The sequence below is a fragment of the Malaclemys terrapin genome, chromosome 3 (assembly GCF_027887155.1).
Source record: "Malaclemys terrapin pileata isolate rMalTer1 chromosome 3, rMalTer1.hap1, whole genome shotgun sequence".
Lineage (NCBI taxonomy): Eukaryota > Metazoa > Chordata > Testudines > Emydidae > Malaclemys > Malaclemys terrapin.
Genome location: NC_071507.1, coordinates 39745517 through 39766186, shown reverse-complemented (window position 1 = coordinate 39766186; position 20670 = coordinate 39745517). Strand labels below are relative to the sequence as shown.

General features: G+C 39.2%; 1 protein-coding gene across 3 annotated transcripts in view; it reads left to right on the top strand.

Moving 5' to 3' along the window:
- The window catches only part of EML4 (EMAP like 4), a 258689-nt gene that overhangs the window by 161756 nt on the left and 76263 nt on the right, over positions 1-20670 (top strand). For all 3 annotated transcript variants that reach the window (XM_054022072.1, XM_054022073.1, XM_054022071.1), the window contains exons 4-7: positions 2789-2959; positions 5197-5325; positions 10379-10404; positions 10946-10978. In XM_054022072.1, coding sequence (XP_053878047.1) covers positions 2789-2959; positions 5197-5325; positions 10379-10404; positions 10946-10978 — 359 coding nt within the window. The remainder of the gene's footprint in view (positions 1-2788; positions 2960-5196; positions 5326-10378; positions 10405-10945; positions 10979-20670) is intronic.

Genomic DNA, 20670 nt, shown 5'->3' with positions numbered 1-20670 from the left:
CTTGTTTTTCTGTACTCCATTATCTTGTCAGAGACTTTGGAAAAAGGTGAAAGTTGTTCAAAGTGTTCTTGTTGCCAGTAATGCAAGCTAAACCTAGTGCAAACAAAAAATGGCTTTCAGAGTTCCAGTTGAACACGGACTTGAGACCACAAGTTTATCTACCAACCCACCAAAAGTCATGCTCTTATCTCAGGAGCCAATCACAAGCATAGCTTCACTGAAGGTGAAAAAATACTGTTGCGTGTTCCATAACTGCCTTCAAAACAAGCATATTTCTATTTTAATTTCTCTTCTAGTGACTTCCTTTAAAACAAAATATGCCTTGACAAGTTAAATTGAAGGAAACTCTCTCTCTCAAAAAAAACTTGGGTCTGTGCCCTTTCTTGCTGCTTTATGATGTATGACATATCCCCAAATGATTCTTTATAAATATGTATTTTTTTGATATTGAAACCATCGGGAATATCCTGTCTTTTATTCCCTGCTTTTTACTGCAGTTTTCCCCGAAAGGATTCGGAGAAGTGGGTTGGAAACTTTGAGCCCTTAATTAGTGGGATGAGATGTTGAATCTTGAACAAAGACAGCTTTTACTGCCACCTGCACTTAGTGAATTTGAATTAAATAGCGACTAACAAAAACAAATGAAAACCAGTGTTTTAGATAGTCTGAATAAAAATCATATCTACTTTCACTTAGAACCAGATTCTGTTTCCATAGTTTGTGCTAGTTTTCCATTCCATCTGGATTCTGTTTCCAGAGTGCCTTTTGGGGGGAAAGGTAGATAGATGAGTCCAGAATTTCTAATTTAGTAAAGGAAGCAGGAAAAAAACACCCCCCTCTTTTTTTCTTTTTCATTTGGAGATAGGGGGAAAAACAACATTTCATCTCTTCTTTGTACCTACTTTGCTGCTCTAGGATGAATAATCTTTATTTTTTTAATTTGTAGATTACTTTTAACTTGAGAGAGGGAATACCAGACAAAATTAGAGGCGGGAGAATGGTAACCTTTCTTCTTGCTGCTTTTATTTTGTTTTATGGCACGTGAAAAATTTAGTCAGACTTCAAATTCCTGTAACATTTAAAAGTCCACCCTCAGTATAATTAAAGGAAGAAAACATCTACATGCAGCAGAATATTACTTCCTTGAGAAGCTCGTCTTGCCATTGTGTGTTTGCTTCAGCATGTCACAGGTAACATGCAGCAATGTACTTGAAGTAAGTCACATGACAGGAGTAAATTCTCAGTTAAGTGGGGATTGCATAACTGGTCTTTTAACTCTGATCCTCTCCATATTCTTTGTACTTTAAAAAATGTTATATGGCAAAAATGTATTGTTGGCTGTTTCAGGACTGTATTCTTCTGCTATGGGGAGAAACCTGCAGGAGTGAAAGATCCCTCCTACTTTAAACTCTGAGTTTAGGTGAATTCTACTCTCAAAACAGGGAGATTTGAGACACTGTTGAGGAGTTAGAAAACATGGCCTACAAAGTCTCCGGATTCCAGTATGGTGGTCCAGTCCCCTCCTCATCCTCTCTCTTCGTACCAGGAGCATTTGCCCGTAAGGGGACACACTCACACATTTGAGGAAGGGACAGGGGATGCAAGAGAAGATGTTCATTTCCTGTGAAGGGGGAATCATGCTGCCTGGAGAAGCTGCTCCCCCATTGTACCCCAACTTATTTCCCCAAGTCCAATAAAGTGCTGACCACTTGAAGGACTTCCCCAGGCTTGGGAAAAGGGTGAGCATTCTACAAAGGCTCTGCTTGCCCTTTCTCATGAATCTGGGGCCCTTCTGCTCCTTGGTGTTGCTTTGCTCCCTTTCATACATCACAGCACAACGGATCATGGGGACCTGAACTAGTGAGGGACATCTACATTAGAGAGTCACATTTTCAAAGAGTGACTGTTAATTTTGTTTGTGCACAAATGTGGTAACTAGCCATCAGTTTGTCACATAAACCTGTATGCATGAGCACATGCACAAAACTGGCCATGTTGAGGCTGGATCCAAATATCAGTGACAGCAATAGGAGTCTTGCTATTGACTTCAGTGGACTTTGGACCAGGGCCTTCATGAATAAGAACATTTTAAAATTGCCACTTAAAATTATTTAAAGGGATTTAAAATGTTAAAACAATAAAGATTATGCTCCATTACATTGTTAAAAGTGAAGGAATTGTAAACTCATAGTTTGTTTACCACAGGTGCTGAAAAAGTGACAGTTTAACCATTTAATATCTGTTATGGCCAAATAAGACCCCAAAAGGTGTACCCAGTAGTTGATTTGGTACATGGCACATTTAGTTAATCCACTTCTGGAGAGACCCATGACCAGTCAATGCATTTTATTGCTGACAATGGAAGGCTTGAAGGCACAAAGCACACACAACAATCTGCAGAGAGAGATACAGCAGAACCTAGGATAGATACAGTGCATATTTTAAATTGAAAGGAGCTGTGTTCAGTTTTAAATGGGAAGAGGTAAGTGATGAACCTAAACCAGCAAAAAACCTTTGCTACTTTTCCAAGTAATATAATAATATTTCTTAGAACTTGACAGGAAGCTCTCTTCAACTGTTTGATCTTTGCTTTTAGCAAAGTACTTTACTAATAATTTAATTAACAAAACTCAACAACATCAGTAGATAACCACACATTTTTTTATGGTGATTATTCTTTAATGAATTTTGAATTGCTTCTTCCTTCTCTGATAAAATGTGTGCATTTTTTTCACCTTCAATTTATTTGCTTATTCTCTATTGTTCCATCTTATACTTTATTTTACAGCGGTACAGAAAAAAAGGAAAAACCTCAAGGACAGAGAGAAAAAAAAGAGGAAACTCATTCTAATGATCAAAATCCACAAATTCGAGCATCACCTTCTCCCCAGCCCTCCTTACAGACTCTCCAAACACACAGGCAAACTCAAGAAAGCAAGAGCTCTGCTCCAGCTAAAAGGTTTTCACAGTACCAAAGTACAGAGCTAGAAAATGGTTGTAATGATACTAAGAGTCCACATTTAACAGCAAATTTTGAGAAACCAAGATCCAGTTTCACAACTGAGTGCAAAAATCAGTATTTTTTGTGCTGCAAAGTTGCACATAAGATGCATTACAAGATTTACCATAAAATAAAGATTAAAAATGCAAATATTTCTTAAAGATGAGAAAAATAGAATTATATTCTGTGTACTTTGCAGTGTCTTAAGACATCCTAATATGATAAAGAGAGATTAATTACAATCTTATTAAATATATATATATATATATATTAAAAAAATGCCAAGATGTAATATCTCTGAAAGTATGCTTTAAAGGCATTATGTTAAACATGGCCAACTAAAACTGTGAAGCACGTCTTATACTATTTACCACATGTCATAATAGCACTTGTCATAAACTAGTATCATTACAACCCTTGACTCGGGTGCCTTTCTTCCCAAACTACTGTTTAATGTGACTGCAGTTTGGATCTTTTGCTTTTTTCTCATATCCCTGCTTGGTTACAGAATGATCCATTTCATCTGATATCTAGGATTCTGATTTTACAGACATGTTTGGGGTCATATTTCTACACCAATGTTAAACAACTGTTTGACCGGGAAAAAGGGAACGGGAGGAATTCGTTTAGGGCCTGATCCTGCAGCCTTGCACATACAGAATTCTTGCTGATTTCAGTGAGAGTTAGGTGCAGAAAACATCTGCAGGATGGAGCTCGTTGATTTTTAAAATTGAATATTTTTCAAATAAACCCATTTTAAAATTTGTAAATGTTCAAGTTCACTACTAGTTTATGATCCATTGTCACCTTCATTAATTTGAAATCTTGGGAAGGTATGGAATTGTTTCTCGGACCACTTGGCATTTTAGAAGACTAAAACAAACTCAATAACAAATGAATTATACTCTCAAATTTGCACTGGTTTACAAAACTATGTTGGCTTGTGTTGCCTGAATTCACAATTCTAATAGAAAATAAAAACAACCCTTTCACTTGACTGATGCATGTTTAACACTCATAAAGGCTGTGTCTCCATGTCTTGCACAAACTCTTACACAATCTAAAGTTGAACTTTGGTTTGTTATTCTCCTGCCTGGCATCTTACTGTAAAGAGACTTCTTGTTCGTGGGTTTAGCATACTAATTTGTTGTGGGGGGAGATGGCTTTTTAGTCTCTCTTAATATTTTAATATGTCTTGTTAACTTGTTTGTCACAGTCTTTTTTCAGCTTCTTGAGATACTGTGGAAATAAGCTTGCCTTTCTAGAGTTGCAGTTTGAATGTTATTCTTGCAAAAAGTATTTTTGACTGGATGAGTTGCAAGGTTGTTGGCAGGGCATCTGCAGGATCATAATTCAGGTTATTTAATAACTGTTATAGCCAGACCACATTTAAACAAATTTCCTATGATAAAGATATTATACATGAAATTAACTTCAGTGAAACCAGTGACTACAAAACAGTTTTAAACTGCCATTAGCATAAATTTGGCTCCAGCAGGATTGCTGATGTAGTCTATCAGATATTCATGGGTCTAATTTTCCATGATATTGGGCCAAATCCTGCTTGCCTTATTCCTCTCCAGGAAGTCTCACAGAAGTGAATGGAATGTTGTGCATGAACAAAGGAATCAGGATTTTGGACCATTGTTTTGGAGCTATTTGTTTCCAAACGGTCAGTGGCTTACAGGGTTTGGAACTTCCCACCGCAGAATACTTTTTATGGAATTGTGTCCTATTTATGTGCTGACAAAACAGCTCAGCATTCAAAATGTTTTATTGTGTTCAATAGCCATAGAATAGAGTTAATAATTTGTGTTGAAAATAGAAATCTTCTCAAAATTTATTTATTTGTTCTTTGAGCTAAACGTTTCTAGCCTTATTAAATTCATTCCACTTATCATTTTAATTTACTAGCAATGTCACAGAAAGGTAAAAAGTCATCCGTTATTAGGGCCACTGTAAAAATCACAATGAATAGGTCAAACAAATGAATTTTGCAATTGCCTTCCTCAGTTGCTTTCACTCATCTGGTTGGAACTTTTTGACTAATCTTTATTTCTGTTTTCTGGATCAACTTGAAGGAAGTCCTAGCTCTGCTTTTGTCTCCTGCTGCTTGATCTGTCAGTTGCATACCAGCACCAGCTATCATTAGCTCATTAATTTTTAATTTTAAAAGTAAATTTTGTGTTTTTTAGCATAAAGCGAACTTCGACTGCTGAAAAATCACATAGCATGTGGGACAACTCAGATGACAGTCGTAATAAACTGTTGAGGGCAGCTTCAACATCAAAACTGATATCAAAAGTGGCAAAAAACGCAGAGAAGTAAGTATTGCAGTTTGTAGCAAAATGGTATCCGCAAATTTTAAGAATAAAAACCCTCTGAAATTAAATTTTTAATTTTATTACATAAGCAAATTTATAAACTGTCAGTTTGCATTGTTAATATTTTGTAGATGTTGTCTGCATAATCTGCTATTCACCTCTCTAATGCAAGAAATCTCCAGAGAATCTTAAAATCCCTGCAAAATGTAGATGTATTATTTTAAAGCATGAATATGCTTACACTGCTACATGTTTGGATTTTACAAATTATTCATGCATATTAAGGCCCACTGTCATTCATGTACAAATTTCCCCACTTGGAAATGATTGCCTAGGAAGAAGTACTGCAGATGATCTGGGGGTTATAGTGGATTACAAACTAAATATGTGTCAATTATGTAACACTGTTGCAAAAAACGCGAACATCATTCTGGGTTGTATTATCAGGGGTGTTGTAAGCAAGATAGTCCAGAGGAGAGCAACATAAATGATGGAAGGTCTAGAAAACAGGACCTGTAAGGGAAGATTGAAAAGCTGGGTTTGTTTAGCCTGGAGAAGAGAAGACTGAGAGGGGACGTAACAGTCCTCAAGTACATAAAATGTTGCTACAAAGAGGAGAGTGATAAATTGTTCTCCTTAGCCATTGAGGACAGGACAAGAAGTAATGGGCTTAAATTGCAGCAATGGAGATTTAGATTAGACATTAGGAAAAACTTTCTACTGTAAGGGTAGTTAAGCACTGGAATAAATTACCTAGAGAGATTGTCTAACCTGTTCTTTAAAACCTCCAATGACAGAGATTCCACAAACACCTGTCAGGGATGGTCTAGTTCAGGGGTCTCAAACACGCGGCCGCAGGGTGATTTTCTGTGGCCCGCGAGCCCCTCGCAGCCCCCCCCCCCCCCCCCCCCCCCGCCGCCCTCTCCCAGTCTTTACCAGAGCAGCTCCTGACGGACGTGCACGGGGAGCAGGGCATGCTCCCTGCCTGCCTGTCTGCCCTGCGCAGCTCCGGGAAGAGGCTGGAACGTGGGGAAGGGGGGGCAGAGGGGCTGTGTGTGGCTGTTGCTTCAGGCAGCGCCCCCAGCAGCTCCAATTGGCCGGGAACGGGGAACTGTGGCCAATGCTGGCGGGGGTGCCTCAAGCAACAGAAACACACAGCCCCTCCGCCCCCCCTTCCTCACGTTCCAGCCTCTTGCGGGGGCAGGGCAGACAGGCAGGCAGGGAGCTTGCCCTGCCCCCGGTATGCGCCGGGCCAGATCCTGCCCCCCGCACCGCTCCTGCAGCCGAACCCCCTGCCCTGAGCCCCATGCCGCATCCCTCCTGCACCCTGACCCCCGCCCTACCCTGCACCCTGACCCCTGTCCTGAGCCCCCTGCCGCACCCTGCACCCCGACCCCCTGCCCTGAACCCCCTGCCATACCCCGCACTCCTCTTGCATCCCAACCCACTGCCCTGATCCCCTTGCTGTACCCCAACCCCCTGCCCTGAGCCCCCTGCCGCACCCTGACCCCTTGCTGTACCCCTCACCCCTCCTGCACCCCACACCCCAACTCCCTGCCCTGAGCTCCCACCACACCCCTCCTGCACCCCCTGGGGGGCAGGGAGGAGGTAGAGTTGGGGTGGGGATTTCGGGGAAGTGGTTGGAATGGGGGCAGGGAAAGGGGTGGGAAGAGGCGGGGCGGGGCCTCTTGGAAGAGGTGGAGTGGGGGCGGGGCTGAGGGGGGCGCGGGGGGGGGGTCAGTAATGCGGCCCTCGGGCCAATGTACTAGTCCTCATGTGGCCCTCATGGTCATTTGAGTTTGAGACCCCCGGTCTAGTTAATATTTAGTGCTGCCTTAGCACAAGGGACTAAGTTAATGACTTGTCAAGGTCCCTTCCAATCCTACATTTCTATGATTCTGTAAGTTTTCTCCACTTCTCTTTTCTTTATTTAAAAATACATTTTGAAATGTTAAGGTTTCAGACAAAGTTTTTATTTCATTGTAAATTCAGTTGTGCATTTCCTGGATTTATGTTTAGCTGCAGTTTTACACTTAAAAGTAACTGTAAAATGGCGTTGTGAGGTTCCATGTTTCCATATCTCAGATATGCTCAGTTTAAAAGTAAAGATTTTTTTCTCATGGCCCATTCTGCAAACTCAACCTGAAAAGTAAAACAGGTCTTTTTTCCTTCTTGAGCAATATCACCAGATATAAAAGGCCAAATTATACTCTCGGATACATCTGTGCTACTCTCTTCATTTTTGATGAGTTTGCAGAAGTTTGATTGATTTAGACCCTGATCCTGCAAACACTTATGCACATGCTTACTTTTACTACTGCAAGTAGTCCCATCAAACTCAAGCGGTAGTAAGGTTAACCATGTATATATATGTTTGCAGAATCAGGTCTCAGAATTTAGTAGGTTTTTTTTAAATGGTATTGATCATACATAATAGGGCATAAAGCTTAACTGTTGGCTCTGCAGTGCTAACAAAGAACAAGGAGTAACATTTTTTTCTGTAGTATAAACAAATACAACTCTGAATACACACAGGGAGCAGATGTCTTCAGGAAAAAGGTGCCTTTTTACACAATAACTTCACTTTTAATTAACTGTAAAGGTGGTTTAAATAGAATTGCTTTGAATGAAGCTGCAAAATGATGTGTGTAAATAAAGGTAAGAATACTGATGAAATACAGGGAGGTTACCATTAAAATGAGTTCTGAATTTGTAAATGAAATTAAAAAAATAAAATTAAAATCTACTGGCATTAATGAATGTATTAATAATGTAAAATAGGTTGTTTTATACAGATTCTCAGGACCAGTATAAAACTTAAAATTGAAAGGGACACACAATAATATGCTAATCTTACCTGACAGCAATACATACATTTAGTAATAGCTTTATACCTAGACTGGAGAATTCTGTAGAACACTAAAGTATTGTGCACTAAGGATTATGGTTTAGACATTCTGCACACAATTTTCTTCCCTTTTCTAAATGGTTTTTATTGTTGAAATCTAAAATTCCTCTGGCAATTCAGACTGTTGCTGGATACGGGTAAAAGCTATTTAAAGACTGAAAAACTCTCTAGCTAAATCCTCTGGCTTTATTTCAGCTTATCAAGTTCCTTTTTTCAGTTATTGCTATCCTGTTAAAACAGCTTAATCACAGTAGACATTATATTTAAAAACAGTTGCTCTTTACAGGCATTTTGAATTTGTGCAGTAGTTCAGACATATAGTCGGTATAGATGTTTTGTCATTTTTTATGATATGCTGCTTATCCTTTGAAATGCTGCAATTATTCCACTTCTACAGTCTTTCCCTAGAATAAGAAAAAATTATACTTTTCAGTGATTGTGGATTAAATGGGGGCCAGAAGTATTAGGAATAATAATAATTGTTGGAGAAAAACGATCATCTGAGTGTCATTGTTTAGCCTGAAATACTTTAATGAAAGCGAAGCTTCAAAAGTTGTGAAAACATTTTATCATCATCTCACCTGAAGACTGTGTACTGTATTCGTTATGAAAGTATCATATCATTCACTTGTCTCTGCACTGAAATTCATTGTAAAGGCACCCCAGGTTGGGGAGGGGAAGGGAGGAGAAGTGGAGAGAAGGACATGTAAATACCAACTTTTTACAAATATGCCCTTGGAAATGCATGCCCAACTCCTGTTGAATCAGTTGGCTTGTGTGCATGTATCAGAGGGCAGCATTTTGCTTATTGCATTTAAGGATATTAATTAGGGGAAGTTGCAAAAGCCCAAAATGCATCAGAACCATCCAATTTTTGGTCATGAGGAATCAGGGACCCAGCCCTAACTTGGGCCCTGGACAAAAATCCCTTTATACATGCTTTGGACTTTGGACACAGATTTTGAACTTTGTTCATTAGGAGCAGTTTTAAAGCCAGTGCCATGCTATAAATCATCCCAATAAAATAGCAGGAACTAGTGTAACTGTCACCTTTGCTAGTTATCCAGTTTTTTTAAATCAACTGGGAATCCAAGTCTGGACTCTTCCATTTGGCAACCAGAATAAGGGTGATTGAACAAGCAGTCAGTGAGAAGTAAGAGTGTGTGTGTGTGTGTGTGTGTTTGACTGTCTATCACTGTTATAGATGTTTGATCTCCATACAAATATTTGATCTCCATTTTGCTACTCAGCTTAAAGTCAGTTGACAGTTTTCATGAAATAAGTCTCCCTGAACAAGCAAGAAACCTTGAGGAGGAGGAGGTTATTTTAAGGACATTTAAGTTTTCCTCCCATCTTCCGAAAAACATTGAGATTTTTTTCTTTTTTCATGCATGGCGCTTTCTTGAGTGTAGACTAACAAGTCAGCACTTATGAAAACTTCTTTTGTGTGTCCCTGAGCAAACCTAGTACTGTTTATCTAGAGATTCTGTATGGGACTGTGGTAAAGTTGACTTGCAGTGAGACGTAGTGTCAGGATCACATTTTCTGACATTAATAGTCCCATTGATACAAGCTCTTGGATAATTATTCAAAAGAACTCATAATCATTATGCACTAGTCACCTCGTGGCTTGATTTTTCACAGGTGCTAAGAACCTTGAATGCAAGCTGAATGTGCTCTTCATCTCCAAAAATTAGGCTTTATATGTTTTGTTTTGTTTTTTTTGTTGCTGTCTAAAAAACAATTTCCCATATACAAATGCTAATATGATTTTAGTATTTTTATTAGTAGTATTTATTTGTACAGCAATAGCTCCTAGGAACCCCAGTTATGCTAGTCACAGTACAAACAGAACAAAAAGATGGTCTCTACTCCAAAGGGCTTACAATCAAAGTATAAACAAGAGACAAAAGGTGGGGGTTTTACTGGATTGGTTAGGATTGGTTATCTAACATCTTATCCCACAGTTTCATTCATAGGAACATAAGAACTTTCATATTGGATCAGACCTATCCTCCAATGAACTTTATTTATTTTTTTGAAGGTCTGGTAAGACTTAACATAATGTGGTACTCTGTAGAAGCTAGGTAGTATTAGTATTATAACTAATACACATTAATTATATATTTTGTGGTTTTTCCCCAGACATAAAGATGTCATTGTCAGCCAAGGTAAGTGAAAACATTTATTTTTACATATTGAGGCAATTGGAGAGATCTAATTTTGCTAATTGAATATTATCCCAATGGAAACAACCAAGTTATTATGAAATATCTTTCTGAAGCACTGATTTAGAATTTACATAAAGGTAATATTTACTCCAAGGGTTATTTCAGTTGATTGTTGCTAAAAGATGTAGAGCGCGATGGAAAGCTCTTTGAATCAGTAGGAGTTTTTTTGTGATCTCCGGGCCCTGGGCGAGAGGAATATTTTGTATTGCTTTTATAAAACATAGAAATATATGAAGTGGTTAATTATTTCCTAGAGAGAGAGAGAGAGAGACACTATATCTATCTGTCTATCTAGAGGAAATATCTATAATATGCTTACTTGTTAAAAATAAAATAGAAAATATTGGACTTGTGTAACAAAGTTTTCACGCCAGGGAGGTAGGACTTCAGAAAGTTTTAAAAAGGTTCTTTTTGAGGATACAGACTAACACGGCTGCTACCCAGAAAGTTTTAAGTTATTTTATTTCTGTCCCATAACCAGCAAAAATGTCAACTCGTGAAAAAAACAGCCAAGGTAAGAATTAAGCTATGCCAGTTGGTTGCTTTCTAATTTAACTGCTTTTCATGGATCTTTTATTTGGCCTTTCACCATCACGTGATCAGTGCATGAATGATCCTTTAAATTTGGACTGTGCAGTTTAGTAAATACTTCATTTTTACCATTGAACTAAATTTAAAAAAATTTGCAAATTTCTTGGAAATTTTGGGGGGAGTTAAAAGTAAATTACTATATACTTTATTCTGTCGGAGAGAGGAATATGAATACGTGAGGGGCAAGGGGTCTAAAAGTATTGCATTATTGCCTAATGTACCCCAATATCAAGAAGTGCCAACTAAAAGATCTGTTTACTTCAGTTTTCTGTCTTGCCAATATTACAGCAGATGAATGCTGATTGGTTGAGAGTAGAGACTGAAGGTTTAAAATATTCTCCTATGGCAAAAAAAAAAAAAAAATCTTCTCTTCTAAAGCATATTTCTTTTGCATCAACAAATTTTGCATTCTGTGACTACCTGCTGCTGCTGGCTTGTTCGGATGGAAAAAAAATCTTTCTGAAAATGATGGAATGTGTTGAAATCTACTGACAATAAAGAAAATCCATTCCTGTGTCTCAACATTACTCTGCTTTGATAACGTAGAAACTGAAGCATGCAGCTCAAAATCTGGAGCATGTTTCCTCAGTGCATGCTATTCACAGCTGTGTAGCGAGTTTCTCTTTCCTTTTAAATCCCTCTTCTTTGCTGTTGTATTAACAAATCTGCAATGTACACATTCTGTGCTGTAAGATTGTAGATATTTTTGGTTTCCCTTTGCACTGTCCTTAGATTTTCTATCATTCAAATGGAAAAAAGCTAAATTAATTGGAAATTCTCATACTTTTTCTCATTATTATGAGATCAAAACAAGCTTTAATCAAAGTGCCTTTTCTTAATTTTCAAATTTGCTGAAAAAATGCATTAAATAAATCTTTTTAACTGATTCCAACTTACCAAAAATCTCCTATTAAAACAATATGAACAACCTTGATACAAAGGCTTCATAAAAGAGCAGCCAGGAAATGCTTCATGACAATATGAAGCACCAGCCCAGATTCAACAGTCATTGAGAATGAATGCCTCTTGTGTATACAGTGATGATGGTTCTAAAGGCAAAATATTCACTAATGGGGTTTATTGTACAGAAGTGGTTCTAATCTGTCTGTAATTTCAGTTGTGACAAAGCTTTCCAAAAAGGAATCAAATCTTTGGCAAACACAACTTACAGTGCAATGATACACTCTGCAAGTATTCTTACATTTTTATTTCTTTCTTCCTGGTGTCCTCCCATGTAACCTGAGACTGGACTCACCTTCACCCATCTCATCCTGGCAAATGACATATCCCAGAGGCTCTAAATTCTGTGAAACAAGTTGGTAGAGGCCATATAAGTACCTAGATAGATGGAAAATGGTTTAATTAATCTGTATGTGATCTAGGCTTTCACGAAATTATGAGAGTCTACCTAGATAACTTTGAGGAATGGAGCAATATGTTGCATTGATATGGAACAGAATCAAAGGAATACCAGAGACGGATGATTCAACTGACATTGGTCTTGTCTGTAGTGGAGGGGAGAAAAGCATCTTATTAGAAAATGTGTTCACTAACATCTTTCAAATAGCAGTGTTAAACACAGTTCTGCCTTAATGTGCCCTAGGACAGCTGTAATTTTAAATGTTTTATCTGGTTGTGGTAAACCATAGGGGACCCCCCACATGACCAGCCAGCAAATTTTTAAACACAACCTAGTCAGACATGTTAAGTGCCAAGTTGTGTTTAACCTCACATTAGTTAACACATTTTCTAATTATGATTTTGGGGGGGGGGGGAAGAGGGGGTAAAGCCAATGTGAACCAGACCTCTTAGTTACAATGTACTATGCAGAGCTGGCTTGTCTATACAGAGAGGTGTACATTCTTGTGTGCGCTAATTGTACATATGGACTCTGTTGGTGTGCACTAAAAGTTCCGTTAGTCTGGACAACTGCCCACGTAAGTATCACTATCACAATCAACTCCAGTGGCTGTCTGACCAGAAAAGATTTCACAGGCAAACAGTGTGTTATTTTCAGAGATAGTCCCTCCACTTCAGGACTGAGACACCCTTGGCAGAATGGGATTGGGGAAGCCTATGCTGCTTCTGTCTGTCCTGTACTTGTTTTGCTGTGCCTCTATTTTATTGTTTTGCTGTGCCTTTATTCTACACGCCACCGTAAATGTAAATATAGCCCACGTTACAGCAACCTCTTTGGTCTACCTTATGGTCTGCAGTGCTCCCTGGAATGTCCCCAGCAGTCCAGGCTGTCACCCCACCCCAACACACCCTTCCTGCCCCCCTGTGTGCCCTCTCTTCTAGGGTTTGTGAGGGAATCCTATTGGGTTTTCAGAGCTTATGCCGCTCTAGCTTTTACACCCAGTGGAAAGGAGACAGCACAGGGTTGTGTCTCCATGACTGGCAATCCAACACCTTTAGGAACAGTAAAAATCTGTGCAGATTTAAGTAGTTTCTTTCTATTATATATTGGAACCTAGCTCTTAAGGATAACCTCCAAAAGAACAAAACATTATTACATTTTGTTTATGTCTCCCCATCCCCCTTTGATTTTTAGAAACATTAGAATCTGGTATGTCATTTTTTTCTCCCATGAATTTTGTGAAGAGTTTGAGCTTAATAGCTTTTAACTTAAGCCAAGAGATTTAAACAGTCTGAGTAAAAATATCTTTCCTGTCACTGACCGAGGTTCCTGAAGCTTGTCAAGTCTTGTGCTAGTTTTCTAAGTATCTGTAGAATCTCCAGGAAAAAAAAAACGGGGCGATGAGGCTCGATATTTTAATATTAAAAAAGCAGTGGGGGAAAAACCCTCAAACATCAAACCAAGTCCCCCACTAAATAAATAAAAATCATTCAGGTGTCCGTTTATACTTATAAGTAAGTAAAACAACATGCAGGCACACTCACCCCCCCCCCCCCCCACACACACACACGTATACCCCACAGGTCAGCGTTAAATAATCCTGCAATGTGCTGAGCACTCTGGCCCTGGTCCAGCTAAGCATATAGGTACCTGTCTCGCTTTAGCTCACTTGGAGTACTCGCAGGCTTAAGAAGGCTCAAACTGTAATTTGGACTGAGATGAATTAATAAACCTTAGTGGCCTTAAAGTGAGGCAGCAGTGCCCGTTAAGGGCCCGATCCCCCTACCATTAAAGTCAATGTGTTTTTTCATTGCCCTTTAGTGGGATTTGGATTAGGCCCTAAGAGAAGAAATGAGCTACACACTGAGATACTGATGACACTTTCATGGGACAGCTGGATGAAAGATGACAACCTGGTGCTGCTTTGCACATCCTGGAATTACTCTAGTATATATTTTTTACTCAATCCATTATGATGGTCCGTTTGAATCCTGCCATTATTGTGAAGTAAATTATTAGTGGTTCAGGATTCCATACCTGATTGTAGTAGAAAGTCACAAGGTAAACTTCTTACACTTTTACATCTTAGCACTACATTTGTCTAGCATCTGGAGTTCCATTATCTTGTGAAAACATTCTTTTCCGTTGACGTTATCTCCTAATTATAAAAGTGCAAGGTTTGAGGTAATGACTGCTACAAGAGAGGAGAATTAATCTAAATGAATCCTGAAGGAACAGCATGAGATTTGACTGCAGCATGAGATTCCTAGCATGGAAAATATGTTTCTTCCCCTTTAAAAAATGGTTAAATGTTGAAAAAAAGCTCAGCAAATATACATTTTGAAAAATTGTTTTGTTCTTCAAATCTGTAGGATAAGTAAACTTGTCCTGAGGGGCCTAAACTGAGAGACTGATTCTGTTTCTACCTCCATACCCTCCAGAGTGTACGCTCTGATCTCTTTCCCTATCCAGTTCATAGGCTTATCTTGCTATCCCTCCCTATCAAAATTAAATAAATAAATAAAAAATCTGGTGTTTTCTAGAGCCTCTCACCACCCCATGAATGACAGAAACAGAGCCCCTCAAGTGGACAGAGATCTTCATGGTCTCTGCAAAACTTACCTTTCTCACTGCATTGCTCTCTCCTCTGTGCTGCACTGATGTCTCAGAGTTTTCTGCACTAACTTTAGTTTCTGAATGGTCTTAGTGTGTAGCACCATGCAGAGCACAGTAGAACAGTTTAATTTTAACATGAGCAAGGCATAAATAATTGTATCAGGGTTCTGCATTCCTGCTGGAGCAGATGGGAAAAATAAAACACTCTTGGCCATAGCTGCAGCATGGGCATTCTGTTGAGTAGCCCTGGGTATAATATCTCAGCTAAGGTGTGCACCTGTTACAGATGGTGGCCATGCTCCCTCGATTATCACTAACCCCACCAACATTACCTCTGTCTTCTCTGAGTTGAGTTGCAGCCAGTTAGCCCTCATCCAAGTCCTGAGCTTTCCTAGACCCCAGCTGGGACAGACATGATAAAGACAAGGATGATTCAGCAATGATGATAGCATTTAGTTAATATTAGACCCTTAAATATTATTTTTGCCTGCTCCAGGAATTTTTTTCTCCTTTTGCTTCATTAATCCTTGTAAACCAAATTCATAGAACGAATTCCAGTGCTGGAAGGCATATGGCCTATTCCGTGAAATCCAACAAAAGCATGTGTGAATTATGCAGGTGCTTACCACAGCATTATTAGGCCCTTAGCTAAAGTTGTTCTATTAAGTTCTTTACCAGCAGGTGTTTATAATCACCTAGCAAAAACCTGCATTTTCTTATTTCAGCAGAGACGTGATTTCAAGTACTAACCATAAAGTATTCATATTTATACACCCAGAAGGATGGAGCATGGTGCCAAAAACTCTATGTATCTTAAAGAAGATAAAAATAAACTTTTTTCTTTGGGATGCCAGGGTTATTTTTTATTACTATAAAGTCTAAAGTGATAGCAGCTCTGTGCATGACTCACTTATTCACTTTATAAAAAGTACAATCCCTAAAGACATTTTTGGATAGCAATAAATTAAATACCATATGTGAAAGAATTAATGAAAAACACACAGTACATTCCTAATTTTGTTATTTTTAGTAATCTTCAGTGCTTCATTAATTCCTAATACTTTTCTTTCATCTTTGTCTTTACCATCGTTTTACCGTCGTGCAGACTGTGGGCTCAGTCTTGGAGCTCATACAGGCAAAACTCAATGTTAGCGTGACTCATGCCTAATGGAGGACTACAGAATTGGCCTCTCCAGGCCCAATTCACCATTTCACCATCAGATACATAGAATCATAGAAATGTAGGACTGATTTTGTCCCTGCTCATTTTTGTGCTATTCTTCTGTACTCATCCTTAACAATTTGTCTTGTTTCCACTTTATTTTTTGTAGGATTTCTTTTTGATTTTCAGGTCATTAAAGCGCTGTTGTTGCAGTCGTATTGGCCACTTACTATTCTTCTTATCTTTCCTTGGGATAATTTGCTGTTGTACCCTTAAATATTGTCTCTTTGAGAAACTGCCACCTCTCCTGAAATTTTTTCTCATGGGACCTTAACTGCCAGTTCTCTTAGTTTCTTGAAGTTTGCTTTGTGCTTTTTTGAAGTCCATTGTCCTTATTTTGCTGCTCTTTCTCTCCTTTTCCATAGAAACGTGAAGTCTATTATTTCATTATCACTTTTACCTATGTTGCCTTCCATCTTCAGATTTGCAGCTAATTTCTCTTTGTTAGTCAGAATCAAGTCTAAAATAACTGCTGCCCTGGTTTTTCCTCCATCTTCTGAAATAAGAGGGTGTCCCCAACACATTCCAAGAACATACTGGACATTTTGTGTTTTTCCATTTTACTTTTCCAACAGATATCTGGGTAGTTAGTCCCCCCATTACTACCAGTTCTTGTGTTTTGGGTATTACGGTTATTTGTTTTAGAAATGCTTTGTTCACCTCCTCCCTCTGGTTTGGTGGTCTGTAGATGGTGGACACCTACAATAATGTTGCTCCAGTTTTCCTCCTTTTATCTTCAGCCAGAGCCTTTGAACAGGTCTGCTTTCACCTCCTTCTGGACCTCAGAACAAGTGTATACATTCTTAACGTATAATGCATCATCTCCTCCCTGCCTGATCTTCCTGAACAGGTTATCCCTCTCTATACAGATATTCCATTCATGAGATTAATCTCACCAAGTCTTTGTGGTGCCAGTTAAGTCATAATTTGCTTGTGTACTAAGCTTTCAAGCTTTTTCTGTTCATTCCCGAATCGCCTTGCATTTGTATACAGACATCTAAGATGCTGAACAGATTGTATTCCCTCTTGTTGGTTCTATACCCTATTATAATTTTCCATCCTGACCCCCCTTCCAACTTCCAGCCCTTTGTCAACATCATCTTTTTTTATACTTGCTTGTGGGATTTTGTCACCTGCCCCCTTAGGTTATGTCTACACTTCAATTAAAAATCCATAGTTGGCCTGTGCCAGCAGGCTCGGGCTAAGGTGCTGTTTAATTGCGATGTAGACATTTGGGCTGGGACTGGAGCCCTGGTTCTACGACCCATAAGGTGGGAGGGTCCCAGAGCTCCGGCTGCAACTTGAGCCCAAATGTCCCCACTGCAATTAAGCAATCCATAAGCCGAGTCCTTTGAGCCCGAGTCAGCTAGCATAGGCCAGCAACGGTTGTCTAATTGCAGTGTAGACATATCTATAAAGTCTAGTTTAAAGCCCACCTCACTAGGTTGGTGAGTTTAAAGCCCTCACTAGGTCCTTCTTCATCAGGTAGATCCAATGTTGAAGTCACTTGTGTATCTGAGGATGCAGTTGGATCCTTTCTGTTTGTCTTTGTATGTTTTATTTTTTGCTAACTTTCTGTTCTCTTAAATGTCACCCCCACGCACACATACTGAGGGAATCAATGAGTTTTGCCATTGGCTCCAGTGGAGCCAGAATTTCATCTGTTAAGCAGGTAGATAACACTAGATGTACTGAGCTTATGAAATATATACATTCTTCTGGCCCTTGATTTTAGCTATACAACAATAGAATTTATTCCAGAGCAACTGCTGCTTGCTTTCTGCTATTTCACAGCAGTATGTAATGGAATTGTTACTTGTCTATCAGTAGCTCCCTCTGCCAGCTGATTCATGTGTGAAGAAACAAAGTTTTATACTTACATTTAACATTATTACGTTTACATTACAGTAAAACTATTAACCCTTAAATATCCTTTAAGTGCTTTTTATAGAGTGAAGTCATTACACATCAATTTATTTGTTTTAAGATAGATTTGGACTGCCTGGGTGGCACTTTGACAACATTTTAAAATAATAAATTTATACTTTTACTGTCAAATTCTTCCACAGTGGAAAAACTGCAGCCACATGTTAGCTTTTTTTTTTTTGTAATATAAAAACGTTATGGTCTAATGACCGTAGTGGTTTGGCTGATGGCAGGTTGTGCTGTGATGCAGGAAGCATATCTAACTGGAAACTAGCTTCAAGATTTTTGCTCCCCAGGACAGTGTATGTATTCCATTCTTGGATGTAGAGCTGAAGGGAGGGAAAGCTGTTGGGAAAGAGGCTAGCATTAAGGAAAGAATCATTTCACGGAATGAAAATGCTGGAATCTTCTCTCTTCCCCCTGGCCAAAACCCCTGCCTGGAGGTGGTCGAAGACAACTGTATATGAGGACAAAGTAATAGGTTGCTGAATCAAATTAACTATAGATTTCTGTAGTGCATAGCTGAGCTGTTTTTAATTTTACAATTGTTCTTTTAGTTTGTAAATGTCAGGATTAGCTTAAAAACAAGCCAAAGCACAGTATATATGATGTAAACAAGTGGGGTTTAGCCATGTGCCCTATGTCTTTTTCTGTCTTAACATTTTAGAGTTCACTGAGTAGACAGTATACAGCAGTTCAGATGACAGATGGGAAGGATTAATTTGTAAGGGAAGGGGATTTTAATGATTCTGTCTATATGGTGTTCATCACCATGGTATCTGAGCACCTGCTTGGTAGTGATTATGCTTATCTACTGCAACGATATTACAGAGTTGGATAATTTTGATGCTTTCTCAATACGTCGAGCAGATTCTCCCCCTCCTAGAATTGTAGCAGTTAGTGATGACAAAGACTAGTGAGGCCTTCCAGTCTCTCTCCTTAACAATGAACGATTGTTCTCTACAGTACATTTTCAAATATTTTGCCAGTCTTGTTTTAAAAGTACAAAGTGATGTGGGTTTCCCCCTTGCCCTTGGGAAGCTATTGTACATACTGAGACATCTCACTATCAGGCAGGTTTGCCTGGTGATGGTGGTGGGATTTCCCTTTCTTGTTTCCATCCCTCTGCAGTTTATATCATTCAAATATTTGTAGACAGCTTTCATCTTCTCTTGAGACCCCTACCCATTAGTCTTCTGTTAGCTCATCTATAAATATAAATTTCTTTAATCTTTTCCTCCTGTGTTACTCCTTTGAGTCCCTGATCATTTTCGTTAGTCTCCTCTGAAATCTTTCCTGTTTGTCAGTAGTCTGGGACTGTGATTCTCAGAAATGAATGCAGTGTTTCAGGTTGCTTTTGCAGCTGGGCTATTACCCCTTGCCCACAACATGCTGACCTTGCGTGTGCAGCCCCAAACTGAATTCAGCATTTGTTTTTTGGCTGCCATATCACTTTGCAAATTCACGTCTAGCTTGCTGTCCAGTATCACCCATAGGGCTCTTTCACCATTGTTGCATCCCAGATTTCGTCTTCCCGTTGAATACCTGCATTTGGACTATTTTCTCCCAGATTAATTAGTTGGCATTTTTCCCAGATCAATCTCATTTTCTTACTTTCTGTATATATCGCTCCTTTATAGAGCCTAATCAAAAGCCCACTGCAGTGAATGGAAAAAACTCCCTTGCACCAGGCCCTAGGTCCCTATCTTTTACTTTGCTACTATCTTCAGTTCCCTCCCAATTCTCTGTCCTGGACCCTTAAAATTCCACATGTCTTGCAGGCGATTTCTTGCCCTACAGGGTGAATTCCCTTGTTTAACTTTGAGTTCCTATAAAAGAGGCACACATCGCCTCCTTGCAGTCAGATGGGAGTCTAAGACTCCATGGCTGTAGGGTCAGCACATTTCATTAACGTATTCATGCTCCCTCTTCCAGATAATTACAGAGTTTTTCCTATCTCATATCTAGAGGGAAGAACTATCCCTCATTCTGTTTGCTTCTCTAGCTTTGATCCAATCTTCCTATACCTCTCTGGGTATGTGTACACTGGAATAAAAGACTTTTGGCACAGCTGCAGCTGGCCCAGCTCAGCTGACTCGGGCTCACAGGGGTTAGGCTGCGGGGCTAAAAATTGCTGTGTAGATATTTGGGTTTGAGTCTGGGCTCTGGGACCATCCCTCCTCGCAGAGTTCCAAGGCTCGGGTTCCTGCTATTCCATCTCCTGATGCTGGTGTAGTAAGGGGAAAGGTGTATGGCCAGCATGCCCTAGCACTCCAGAGCTGCTTTTCCATACATTAGAGGAACTAATCTAACACAGTGTTATCTTTGAAGGCATTCTCTCCCTTCACCCTAAATTTGCATTCTGTAAACTTGAGCTTTAGTTGAAGATATATTGTCCAGTACGTTGGTTGATGAAATTACATGAAATTCCTGATGATATTGCTCAGTATTTGGAACATACTGTGACATTGGTCTCTTTGCTGAAGGCATC